Source organism: Ursus arctos, unplaced genomic scaffold, assembly GCF_023065955.2.
Source record: "Ursus arctos isolate Adak ecotype North America unplaced genomic scaffold, UrsArc2.0 scaffold_1, whole genome shotgun sequence".
Lineage (NCBI taxonomy): Eukaryota > Metazoa > Chordata > Mammalia > Carnivora > Ursidae > Ursus > Ursus arctos.
Genome location: NW_026622763.1, coordinates 19385842 through 19399757, shown reverse-complemented (window position 1 = coordinate 19399757; position 13916 = coordinate 19385842). Strand labels below are relative to the sequence as shown.

General features: G+C 38.8%; 1 protein-coding gene across 2 annotated transcripts in view; it reads left to right on the top strand.

Annotated features, from left to right (window-relative positions):
• The window catches only part of ZRANB3 (zinc finger RANBP2-type containing 3), a 302241-nt gene that overhangs the window by 269652 nt on the left and 18673 nt on the right, over nucleotides 1-13916 (top strand). For both annotated transcript variants that reach the window (XR_008960724.1, XM_026510087.4), the window contains exons 13-14: nucleotides 7120-7507; nucleotides 10536-10733. Coding sequence is in view for 1 of the 2 variants with exons in the window: in XM_026510087.4 (XP_026365872.2) it covers nucleotides 7120-7507; nucleotides 10536-10733 (586 nt within the window). In the remaining variant the exon portion in view is untranslated. The remainder of the gene's footprint in view (nucleotides 1-7119; nucleotides 7508-10535; nucleotides 10734-13916) is intronic.

Here is a 13916-nt window from a genome sequence, read left to right as displayed (position 1 = left end):
CAGATGAGCTAAATGAGCATGTTTCATGCCTGCACAGAAGTTACTCTGTTTTGCTTTTACTCAGTTTTTTTAAATTATTATTTGAGAACAGCTAGAGGGATTCTCATTAAGTATTTAGGATAATTTATTTCTTTGTATCTCTTTAAAAAGAGTTAATTCACCACCCCTTTGTACACTCACATAGGAACTTTCAATCTGTCTTTACTTATAGACAATTAAGGAAAGAAACGGAGCTCCTCAGACCACAGGCACATGTTCAGATATTTTGTTCTAGTCCAGTGGCCCTTAACCTTTGTTGGTCCTGAATCCCTCGGAGACCATGAAGAGAGTAAAACTCTCTAAAAATGTACATAACAATACAGACAACATTTTATAGGCAATCTCGGGGGTTTCTCGGGCTGAGAGGAGGCCATCCTAGGTCTTGTGAAAGACCCACGAGTCCCACTGTAAGCGGGCCTATTCAGTAAACCGGCAGCCCTTCTCTGTTCCCAGCCAACACATGTGATTATCATTAGGATGTGTCAGAGAGATTTTCCCACCTGTGTTTATCACTCCTAGCTGCCAAGTAGCAAAGAAACCTCATCAACCACCCTCCTGCCTGATTGCTCAGAGGCTATGCTCAGAAAACATAACTGTTAACATAGATCAGGATTGAAATTGATTATCCCAGAGGAAGCCTTTGTTTCTGTTGGGCCTTACAGCTTCTGGTAGCCCCGTGGCCACAGCGCTAAGTTCTCTACCTATAACCATATTCACCGTTGTCCAGTGTAGCCGTCATAACATTAACTAAAGTCATTGCTACTAATTAATCTTGCCCTCTCATTTTTCTAAAATTATGCTCTAAGTGGATCCTTTGGTTCCCAAAATTATGTGAAATGATTCTCTTTACACCCACACACTCCTTTTCTGGATTTTACGCATTCAAGTTTCAATTTATTAACCCAAGCAGCTGAGCTTTCAAAATAACACCTATACTGATTACTCCCGAGTATAAGTTAGCTCTCATAGCGGCAGAGGTAGCCATCAATTTCCGATTACTGTCAGTCACTGCTAACCTTTACTGTGACTTGCCTCTGGCACATAATGAGAATTTCTCAAATGTTAATTTCCAAAATTAATCATTACTTAAATAGTGAAAGACGTTCTTTTAAAAGCAGCTTAATTAAATCTTAATTAAAGAGATCAACTGTAAAAGTTGATATTTTAAGGCCCTGAGAATTCTTTTTTTTTTGAAAGATTTCTTAGGTTGTTGTTTTGTGTTGTTAGGAGGGTTGCTTTTTTTTTTTTTTATTTTTTTTATTATATTATGTTAGTCACCATACAGTACATCCCTAGTTTTTGATGTAGTGTTCCATGATTCATTACTTACTTGTGTATAACACCCAGTGCACCATGCAATACGTGCCCCCCTTACTACCCATCACCAGCCTATCCCATTCCCCCACCCCCCTCCCCTCTGAAGCCCTCAGTTTGTTTCCCAGAGTACATAATCTCTCATGGTTCATTCCCCCTTCTGTTTACCCTCCCTTTCTTCTTCCCTTTCTTCTCCTACCAATCTTCCTACTTCTTATATTCCATAAATGAGTGAAACCATATGATAATTGTCTTTCTCTGCTTGACTTATTTCGCTTAGCATTATCTCCTCCAGTCCCGTCCATGTTGCAGCAAATGTTGAGAAATAGTTCTTTTCGATAGCTGAGTAATATTCCATTGTATATATGGACCACAACTTCTTAATCCAGTCATCTGTTGAAGGGCATCTCGGCTCCTTCCATGATTTAGCTATTGTGGACAATGCTGCTATGAACATTGGGAGGGTTGCTTTTTTATAAACAAATCTAAAACTGTTTTGTTTTGTTTTTTTGGTGGGAAGATGGAGAGATTAAAATGTTTTTACAGAAATAAATACCTTACAAGGTAGAATAGGACAAAAGATTCTGATACTATCTAAACATTATTACATGTAAGTGACAGCGGCCTGTTATTATGTTTAATTCATTTTATTTTTTGTGTTTTCTATTTCCTACTTTTTATATTTTATTTATTTGTTTTATTTGCTCCTTTTAAAAAATATATTTCAAGGGTGTCTGGCTGGCTCAGTCGGTGGAGTGTGCAACTCTTAATCATAGGGCTGAGAGTTCAAGCCTGGTGTAGAGATTACTTAAAAATAAAATCTTTTTGAAAAATGTATTTCAAAATGTATCTAGGAAGAGAGCCAGATGTGGGGGGGGGGGGCGGTAGTAAGGCAGTAAACTGAAAACAAGCATATTAAGTGAAAGACTCCTTAATTAATGATAGAATCCTTAGCATCCTTCTCCTGATCAGCTCCCTAATTACCGGTAGCCAGCATTGTACCCTTCAGGCAGGAGATTGAAGGACTCCTTTCTGGAGTACCAGACCGGACCACGAGAAGACTATGGAGACTGACAGGGTTTCCCTGACAGTCACTTGTGACCTCGGTGAAGCCCCCCACATGAAACTTGCATTTTATTCTTAATGTTTGTTAAGTCTCATTCCTAAATATGAACGGATAGTAAAGGCTGCCAGGCCTGGAGGAAGCCTTTCACTTGAAAAGCAGAGACCAAAACAAGCAGGTAAGCCAAGAAAGGGATCAGAAGGAGGAGAGACAATGAAACAAGCTGAAGACGACTTTAAAAGGAAAGACCAAAACTTACTAATGTCCATAGAGAAGTGAAAGAAAATACTGTGCCCATGAAACCAGAACAAGGAGAGGAATCAGACAAGTGAAAGCTCTTAGGAATTGAACCTGTCATATCAGAAAATAGTAATTCAACAATGATGGGAAGGAAGGTAATGAGGAACTCACAAAGAAAGAACAAATAGCAATCAGAAAATGTGAGAAAAATTGAAGAAAATCAAATGATCAATCCAGAAGTTTTTTGCCTAATAGGAACTCCAGAAAGAGAAGACAGAGAAAACAAAGGAAGAAAACATAAGAAAATTTCCCAGATGAAGGACATGGGTTTTTCAGATTGAAAGTGCCCACTGGGGCACCTAATAAATGAATGGAAACCCAAAACACATGCACACACCCAATAAAGTTACCACTCTCCTGATTTTTCTCCCTTTCTTACTATTGCTTTTGTGTTTCTTTCTTTAGTATCTCTTCCTCATTCCACCCTTAATGTTTCTGTGCTTTCTGTCCTTGACTTTGACCTTTTCTCACTACCTTATCCCTCCATGTATCATGACCTCAAGTCCTATGTCTTTAACCACATCTCTATGTTAGTGGTTCCCAGATGTGTGAATCTAGTTGTTTCTTTCTCTTGAACTCCAGACCTGCTTCCTGGAACTTTTCACCCTGGTACCCATCAGTCCTCACACATGTCTAAAAGTGAACTTATTTCCTTATATATTCTCTTTTTGTCTTTTTATGAGCCCAGTTATTTTCCTATATTCCCTATTACAGGAAAATATCATTTCTACAGTGTTACAAGTCAGAAATGTAGGCGTTTGAGGATCACTCTGGGCCCCTCCATCTTACTCACCACTTACAGTCAATCAGTATGTCCTTTTATTTTTTTATGTTTTTATTTTTTATTAAGTTCAATTAGCCAACATATAGTACATCTTTAGTTTTTGATGTGGTGTTCAATGATTCATTAGTTGTGTATAACACCCAGTATGTCCTTTTAGATCTTCATGGTGATAAGCCCCGTGTGTCCCACATTCCCAGGCAACCCTTCTATTCTTTCATTCACGTGTATGCGGGGACAAGCAAGGTCATTGGCTATTTGGGGAGGAAATCTGTAGCATGAAAAAGGGGAACAAAAATAAGTTGATAGAAAAATTAACCCTAAAGATAACATTTAAAAAACTCAAATTAGTAGCCTCACATTTAAGATGATATTGCAAATAAAATCAGACTACTATGATAAAGGAACAGGAAACAAAAAGGGATTTTTAGATGTTAAAAATATAGCAGGAGATCGATAGGAGAAGGAAGGGAAGAATGAAGGGGGGGTAAACAGAAGGGGGAATGAACCATGAGAGACTATGGACTCTGGGAAACAAACTGAGGGCTTCAGAGGGGAGGGGCGTGGGGGAATGGGATAGGCCGGTGATGGGTATCAAGGAGGGCACGTATTGCATGGTGCACTGGGTGTTATACGCAAATAATGAATCATGGAACTTCACATCAAAAAACTAAGGATGTACTGAATGGTGACTAACATAACATAATAAAAAATTATTATAAAAAATATGGCTGTCAAAATAATTCAGGGGGTTGCAAGTCAGGGTTGCAAGATAGATTAGAGAAAAACTCTAAGAATTTAGAGGGTAAAAAGACAAAAAGAAGGCAAATATGACAATAAAAGGTAAGACATTATGTCTAGTTCCAACGTTCTGCTCACAGTAGTTCCAGAAAAAAAGAAAATAAAGGGAAGAAGCTATCAAAGAACAGTGGAAATTTCCAAGAGCTGCAGCTTGAGTACCATTCAAAATTAAGCTATCCTGGGTGCCGAGCAGAAGGGAGATAGATATAAATGACACAGATATAGAAATAGAGATTATCGTGAAATTTTAAAGCACCGGGGATAAAGAGAAGGTCTTGAAAGCCTCTGAAACAAAGGAAGAGTGTGCGACCTATGAAGGAACATCATCGGGTGTTGGAAGAAGCAGAGCAGTGTCTTTAAAGACTTGAAAAGAATTGTATGCCCAGCGAAACTACTGATGAAGGGTTAGAAACAAAATCATTTCATTTCCAGACATGCAAGGACTCAGAAGGTCATGCTTTAACTAGAAATAGCTGATGGAATTTGTTCATGTTTGCTGAACATTTGCTAGTATTTTCAAAATCCTGAAAGTCGTCTTTGCCATCCTATTATATAGAATAGAACATTTTCTTTATTTTTTTTCCCTCAGCAAAAAAATAAACTCTACTTTATTAAAATTAAGACTTTATTAAGAGAGTAAAAGACAGGTCACAGAACGGGAGGAACTATTTTCAATACTTATATCTGAGAAAGGACTTATTCTTCAAAGTTTAACTATCTTTTTGGCTTTGTTACTTTTGTAGACACCAAACTCCATTAGTCTGCTAATCTCTCTGCTTTTCTTCACCCTTTTCTTAGAATTTCCTTTGTGTCTTGTTTTAAAAATCTTGTCTCATGATTTATAATTTCATTCTTTATATTTTTATCTAGATTCTGTCACTGCCACTACTCATCAGGTAACTGTTCATAGTACATGAGGTTGTGTAAATAACAGCCACACAAAATAGAAGCTGTACATTTGGGGGGGGCAGCGTGATTTTTTTCCTGTATGTTTTAATTTTACCAATATGGGAACAACTTAAGTCTTCCTGCTTTCCTCCCTTTTTTTTTAATTTAAAAATTTATGATTATATTTATGACTATATAATCATAAAACTTACCATTTTAACCATTTTTAAGTGTACAATTCAGTGGTAATGCCACTTAATATCACATTCACAGTGTTGTGCAATTGTCACCACTATTTTCAAAACTTTTCCATCACCTCAGACAGACTCTGTCACCAGTTAATAATAACGCCCCATCTCCCTTTCCCTCGCCCCCGATAACCACTAATCCTTCTGTCTCTATGGGTTTGCTATATATCTTGGTTTTTTATGCACCACTGCTAAGAAGTGCAGGTAAGATGTAGTATGTAAAATATTTCTTTTCAATATGTGGTGTTTTGCTGTCATTATCTGTAGTGTCTGTCAGTGTTATCTATTGCTGCATAACAAATTACCCCAAAACTTAGTGTCTTCAGACAACCATAGTCATATATGATTTCTTATGCTTTCTGTGGGTGAGGAATTCAACCAGGTGTAAGGGAGATGATGTGTCTCTCTTCCACAATGACTGGGGCCTATGGTGGAAGACCCCAAGTCTGAGATCTGGAAACGTCTCAAGGCTCATTCACTCACATGTCTGGCAGTTGATGCTGTCTGTAACCTAGGGGCCTACCTAGAGTTGTCAACTCAAACACCTACACATGGTTTCTCCCTGTGACCTGGGCTTCCGCACAACATGGTGACGAGGCTCCAAAGGCAAGCATCCCAAGACATAAAGAGAAGGAGATTCAGAGTGCCAGCAACCAAGCAGAAGCCATATAACCTTCAGTAACGTAGCCTTAGAAGTCACACGCTCATTTTCACTGCATTCTGTTGATTGAGACAGTTACAAAGATTCACCCAGGTTCAAAGGAGAGGAACACAGACCCCACCTCTAAGTGCAGGCATGTCGGTGTCACACTGTGAGAAGAGCACGTCAAATAGGATGAGAACTGGTATGACCATCTTTAGAAATGCAGTGTGTATCCACTCTGGTACCCCTAGCAGGAATTCTCTAAAACTGGCTCCTTTATCTTCCTTCACTGCTAGCTAATCACTTGTGGAGATGTGTATCCTACTTTCTCTAATAAGGAGGTTGAGATTTACACATTGAAAAGAAGACAAAAACATGAGATAAGGATGGAGCTTTTCTTAGAAAAGGGAAATATATTTCTTGAAGGCAAAATAATTATTAAGATGTGTCTGTTAAAGAACCAGTCTAATTAATAGCTTTAATGCTATTTGAAATAATGCTCCCTAATCAAGAAAACATTTTAATATGAAAAACATTGTTTATGAAGACTGTATTTATAATTTGGGCACGAAAACATTTTTGTAGGTTCTTGGTTGACTTGAAATATTTAAATACACAATTCTCCTTTCCTTGACATACCTCTAGAGCAGATAGTTGATAAAGTATGATTTTGTTACATAAATTCTGTAACCGTGTTGCCTAACATCTCTAAAGCTTTAGTGTCCTCATCTAAAATGTAGGAAGAATGCTAGTACCTGTCTCACAGAGCTGGCATGAGGATTAAATGAGTTAATATATGTAAAGTGTTTGGCACGCTGTAAGTGCTAAAAAAAAAAAAAAAAGACACAGGAAGTATATAGATGTGTTAATGATATTCTGCATATATGTATATATGAAGAGTCATAGCATAATTGAATTCATTTCCAATAAGGTATTCAAAAGATAAAGGAATATGGTTACTGAAAGTCATTGGTTAATCTGTTTCATTTAGGAAGAACATATTAGATTGCTTCTTAATTTGGTAACGGTTTGTTTTTCCTAGTTTGAAAAAGAAAAACAGCATGATATTCGATCATTCTTTTTACCAAAACCTAAGAAAAGACAGTTGGTGACCTCCTGTGATGAATCCGGGATATTCCAAAAGAAAAATACTGTCGTGCCAGCAGACCCTGGAAAAAGAGCTACAAGACATATTGTTGATTATGAAAGCAGTGTTGAACCTGAAGCTAAAAGATTGAAGTCGGTCACTACCAATGACCACCGCAGTGCCCCAAAGGAGAAACCATCCTGGCCCAGGCAAACCACGGCTCTAGCCCAGGCAACCAGCCCACCCCTTCCTGGAAAGGGCTGGCAGTGTGGTTTCTGCACCTACATCAATAACTCAGAGTTACCTTATTGTGAAATGTGTGAGAATCCTCCAGGCAGAGCTGGTGAGTACATGGAGTGTGGCCCTGGCGGGGGCTGGCAATATTATCTTCACATAGTCTGTGTTTTTAGAGGCAACTGCTATTAGCATGGGTTAGTGGGTCTCGACACTGACTTTATTTATTTAATTATTTGTTTGTTTGTTTATTTATTTAAACACTGACTTTAGCTTTTAAGCTAGAGTAAGAACTTTACATGGTGAAGACTGAATTTATCCCTGGTGGAATGTGGAAAGCCCCCAGTTCTGTCAAGAATGTATATCCCTGAGTGTCTGTGACATGGCATTAATTTGGCACAAATGGACATTTCTCATTAATGCCAGCAGGATGTGAATTCAGTGGGCAGGAATAGAAGCTCTGTTGCTATGGCAGCAAATATGCCTTATAGTCATAGACCTGCTGTTTTCTTTCTCCTGTAGAAAATACTTGTTTTTTAAAGAAATTATAGATTATTTTTGTTTAAATAGCAAAATAATCCAGTGGAGCTTCTTTGCCTAGTAAAATATACGTTGTGTCCTGTTTCTTGCATGACAGATCATAAAAATTCCTCTATAGATCTTAAGAACCAATTTGGTATCTGTCTAATGAGTTTATTCTTTTCCAAAACATGCTATTTTAAAAGTAGAAATTATATACATACCTCAGAGTATGTTTTTATAGCATGATATTATTTTGATGTTTTGTTTTTGAAATGTTATTAATACTGAAGTTGTCTTAAGAAAAAATATCATTAGTATTTCTTTTGTTTCCAGTTTTAGAGACCATTTTCATGGCAACTCAAAAGGCCAAGTTGACAGTTTGGGAAGCAGGAAGAAATCATTTTATTTTATCAGTTGTAATAATTGTACACATCTTCTTTTCCATCATATGTGAACTCTTTAGAGAAGTGACATTAACAAAGAGTCAGCTAAGATAAAGGCTCTGCTACTGCAGTTCCTTCCTGTCTTTCTTGTTCTCCTATGTCTAAGTTTTAATCTGAAAGAAAATGTAATCAGTAGCTGAGCCTTTCCTTTTTCAATTCTGGGTGTTCCTACAAAAATGACAAGTCTGCCATCTGGGTGGTTATATTTGTAACGTGGACACCTGTTGTCTGTGAACTAAATTGGAACCACAAGCTTATTCCATATAATATCTCTCACAATTTGCATTATCTCATTCAATTTCCAACTACTCTAGACCACAAAAATAAAGTATCTCATGACTACAGAATAATGCCAGTTCACATTAAGTGTAAGTTGAGTGATTTAGCAATGAAAATCGTAGTTTAATAGGGTTTTATAGTTCTGATTTTTCTTTGTGATAACAAGAGCAACAGCGAAAGTTTCTAGACCCCTGATTTAATAAGCAAACTCTCAAGCAACCTAAGGAAAAATAAAACTCCTTTTGTGACTATGAAAGTCTGATTAAACAAAAATACATATAAATAACAGTGATACTACTGTGTAAAAAGGTTATAATTATTAGATTAATATTATTGTACTTGGCATAATGATTTCCAACCCTGATTTGGATGTACCCCCAAAAGTATTGAAAAGCAGAATTAATTCTAATTCATCCAGAATTTTTAATCGGTGTTTGCCATACAACACTTTGAGGAAACGGAATCCAAAAAACTAAAGGAGACGGGTGCCTGGGTGGTTCAGTCAGTTAAGTATTTGCCTTCAGCTCAGGTCACGATCCCAGAGTCCTGAGATCGAGCCCTGCGTTGGGCTTCTTGCTCAGCGGGAAGCCTGCTTCTCCCTCTCCTTCTGCCTGCCCCTCCCCATGTCTGTGCACTCTCTCTCACACTGTCTCTCTGTGTCAGATAAATAAATAAAATCTTAAAAAAAAAATAAACCAAAAAAGTAAAGGAGCAATATTAGAAAATTACAGTCCTATAAATGTTGCTAACGTGGTCTCCAGGACATTCGGTACAATTTGGTATAGTATATACTGAACACTAATATTTGTCAATAGGTAACCCTTCTCTTGTGCCTTGTTCTTTTTTTTTTTTTTTAAAGTAATCTCTATGCCCAACATGGGGCTTGAACTCATGACCCTGAGATGTAGAGTCGCATGCTCTACTGAGCCAGCCAGGTGCCCCTCTTGTGCTTTGTTCCTAACATCCACATAGCTCATACTTGCCATCTTATAGCTCTTAGGCCCACACTTCTGTCTCCCGCTTGAACCGCAGCTCGTCCGTACGCCTCTGGCTCATCTGCACCTGCTGGTGTGATGGTACCTCAAGGTGGCCCAAGGTAGAGTTCTCCATTCACCACCACCACACCTAACACCTAAATCTTCCCTTCCCTCATCATCGCTAGAAACCCAGGCAGCGTCCTTGATTCCTTTCTCTTCTCCCACACTTGATTTGTCAGGTTCTGCCAGCATAACTTCCAAAGTCTATCTTGATTCTGGCCACATCTTCTTTGTTGCTACCGACCCACCAGAGGTTACCATTTTCTCTCCCAGACCTCAGTGGCTTCCCAGTACAAGCAGCCAGAGTGAGCCTTTAAAAACTCAGATGATTCCATTCCTTTACTTAAAACCCTCAACGGCTTCTGCTTACATTTACAATCCAGTTTGAGAATACAGGCCCTCGGGCTGGGCCTCCTAGATTCCTGAACAGCCCTCAGCTCAGACGGAACTCGACCAGAGCTTGGCACTGGGGACCTTTGTTCCCCACCGTCCCCTGATTACAAAACCTTGCTTTATTCTCTTGTTTTATTTCTTTTTCTTTATTCATTGGCCTTTATTCTCTTTCTCTGATTTATTTGCTTCCTTGGTGATGGCCTGTCTCTGACACTTAGAATGGAAACTCTAGGAAGCAGGGATTTGTCTGTCTGATTCCTCACTGCCCGTCCAGCACCCCATCGTTTGCACATGGTGCATTTAGTGACTCCCAACAGGTGTTCCAGAGAATGAACATAGTTGACCGTGTTTCTTTTTATAAGACCTAGCTGTGACTTTTTAAAGACTGGCCTTAGAGTAAATAATGATTTTACCTAAATTTGTGTGTAAATTATTTGTTTGATTTTCATAATTCTACAAATAGGTAGCCTCAGCTCTACCCAGGATAAAAACGAAAACAGGAAAGGTAATCCTCAGAAAGACACCTCCAAAAACACTTTGACTAGTTCTGACTGTGAAAAACAAGTCCTTGCGCCCTCAGAACCTAACCTGTTGGCTGAGAGCAAGAAAGAAATACCGGAAATCAAGAGAGAAGACGGACTCACACCCCAGCCAGGTGATGGTAAGTCTGGTTTCCACTTCCGGTGTCCAGATCCTAACCATGCACATAGGTAGACAATACTTTTGATAGATCTGTGACTACTACTGCGTTCCAGGTTCCTTGTATTCCGACTTAATATTAAAAATACCAGCCATTTGGAACCGTACACTGAAATACCAGATGGCTGGAAGAGCAGAGCTGTGGGCATTCAGACATGACACAGAGAGCAGAACTGACACGTAGCTGCCCGTGCTGCCCCCAGACCGCTCGCCCAGCCCCATCCAGGTCAGGCCCATCCACGAATGAGGGTGTGGTTTTGATATTTGGGAGGTTCTTTTGGACAAGAGTAAGATTGACATATCATTAACAGCTACTTAACAGATCATTAATCGTTTGCACATGAATTTCTTTTAAATGGCTACAAATAATTGGCCCATTTTAAATTTAGGATTTTGGGTGTTTTTTTTTTAAGAAAACGTTCTTAAAGTACATAATTTCAAGACTGTATGAATCATGACTGCACTTGGAGCCAGTCATGTAGTGTTTGGATTTATTTACTCTTTGGTTGATTCCATTCATTACTTCAAGCTGTGATGGTTGGTGCATACCCGCCCATATGTCACACATCACTATCGTTATGGGCCGGCTCGCCAGAGTTGGTGAGTACTTTGGGGTTATTTTCTGCGTTAATCGGTTAGTGACCATAGTAACCCACAGACTGATGTTCTCATTATAACAACACCAAAACTGCTGAGATGGGGCAGCTGAAGTTTTTCTTCTAAATCAGTTGCTATTAAACACAGTTATAATTGAGTCAGATTTCATAGCTTTAAAATGAAACATTCATTTAAGAATTTCTGAGCTCAGGGCATCCTCCTTTCTTTTTCCCTCATCCTTCCTTCCCTCTAACGCCTCAAGGTCTTCTCAAATAATGTCTTGGAATGGACCCTGTTTTAGGTGTGTTAATTTTAAGTCTTTAGGTAGGCAGATGGTGTAGTCTCAGGTGGGGCATTCCTTTCATAGCTCTGGTTTCCTGCCTCCTGCTCTGACATTCCCTCAAGTGCTGATGCAGCCTTTGTTGTAGGACAGCGTGTGGCTCACTGGACTAAACATCAGACCGAGAACAAACAACCGGCAATTGTCATCAACTCAAGGGCTATGAGTCTCTTCATCTGTGGCTGGGAAATTCTGGTTTGTTAGTTTAAATTGATCCCTTGATGAAGGCAGATGCTAGGTTTACTTACACATACTTTTCAAAAATCATTAGACCTTTAGAAATTCTATTCTGCCAGTGAAATTTGCATTGGCCTCATCCACTCCAGACAATGCCAACTTTTTCCCCAGACCTGTCCCCTCTTCCTTTCTTTGACTTATCAGATCACTAGGCTGAGAATTCCATGCAAGCAATATGCTTCATCTCTCCCCAGTACCATGGATTTCCATGAAAAACAAAGGGAGGGATGACAGAGGGGGCACACTATGTGCAAATGTTTATTCCTTGCACAGGAGCTCTTCTAGAACTGGAGTGGTGTGTGCTTTGCGGGAACTGTGGTTTTGTTCTAACTGGAATTCTAAGGGTCTGGAAGGATGGCTGTGTCTTCACAAGATGCGTCATCTCTAGTCTCAAACCATTAAATCACGCTTCATGGAAACAATGAAAAGAGAAATATGTTCCCTGATGTAGCTGCTAGCTACCAAGAATACCAACTGATTTGGAATCAATCCTATAATGCTTTTTATCAGAGAATGACTTCTGAGCTTTAAATATTAACGCATTAACCGTGGTCCTTCAAAGGATCTGAAGATAGAATGATTATACGATGCACTTGTTTTATGTACATTCAGAAAGAAAGAAACTCTAGAAGTTAAACTATGACTTAATACCCAAATGAGAGCCCAGACCAGATCATACCACCCTCTTTTGCTTTGCTGTTTCTTTCATTTGTCCTGAGGGATTTGGCAGTCCTTATGCCCTCATTTGCAGTGCTTGGCATGTACTAGGCAACCCTTTGCACATCTCAGGATCCAGATGTGAGAGAGCTTCCTCTGTCTGCAGGGATCTCCTTTCCTTAGGTCCCATGAAGAACTTGGTTATTCCTTTGCAAGAATATAAAAAAATTTTGGTTATTCCTCCAATGATACATATTTACTTCTTTAATATCAAATGTATGCTCTCCTGCTTTATATGCAAAATTTTTTAGTACGCTTATCACTTTTCATTTCAATACCAAATCATAATGAAACATTTTGAAGACATTTTAGAAGTAATTAAACTCAACTCATGTAGTAACAAGCAATGCGTTTGACTTAAGTGTGGTGTTGAAATAACAATAGTATTGTAGTTATGACTAGCTCATGAGTGCTCAGGCAATGACAACCACTTCGCAACTGCCACCTGGCCAACAATTATTGTAAAATGGCACAATTATTGGCTATACAACATGCCAACGTTTAACAGAGATGTTAAAGCGTGGAAAATGCTGACATTTTTGAATTTATGAAATATGGGAATACTCCCAAGTTTATAAAATGACCAGTGGCTTGATTAGAAAAATTGAAATATGATGACATTGCCAAGTAGAATGACAAATCATAGGCTTCTAGATCTGGGGAAACATTTTAAAAGGTCACTGAGGAAAAAAATAAAATAAAAATAATGATGATGATGATGATGAAGGTCATTTAGAGGTTAAGGGCACAGGCTGTGTAGCCACATTACTGGTCTTAAGTCCTCTTACTGGTGGTGTGACCTTGGGCAAGTTAATGTGCCTCAGTTTTTTCCTCTGTCAAATGCACTACTAATTTCTGAGGGGGTGTTAATATATGTACTTAGAACAGTACCTGGCGCATTGCAAGTACTCGTTAAGTGTTAACCATAATTCTTATTTAGATCCACTGGGATAACCCTATCTTTCCTGTATATACATTGGTCACTGAGACTGAGAAGTGGTAAATAAAAGATTATCAGAAAAAAAGTTTGTCCGCATATCCCCTTTTGTGAATGTGAAGCACCAGGTCACAGGGAGTTGGGCACTGAAGTGGCCTTTCACAGAGCTGGATTGCTGCTGGCAACCAAAATGGTGCTGCTTCAGTCCCAGCTTAACACCGCTATTGGAGAAGTCCAGATTCTAGACTCCTTTAAGACCGATAACAACTCTCAGTGGCAGGAAATTCTCTCTCATACATAACTCATATCTTTTCAGC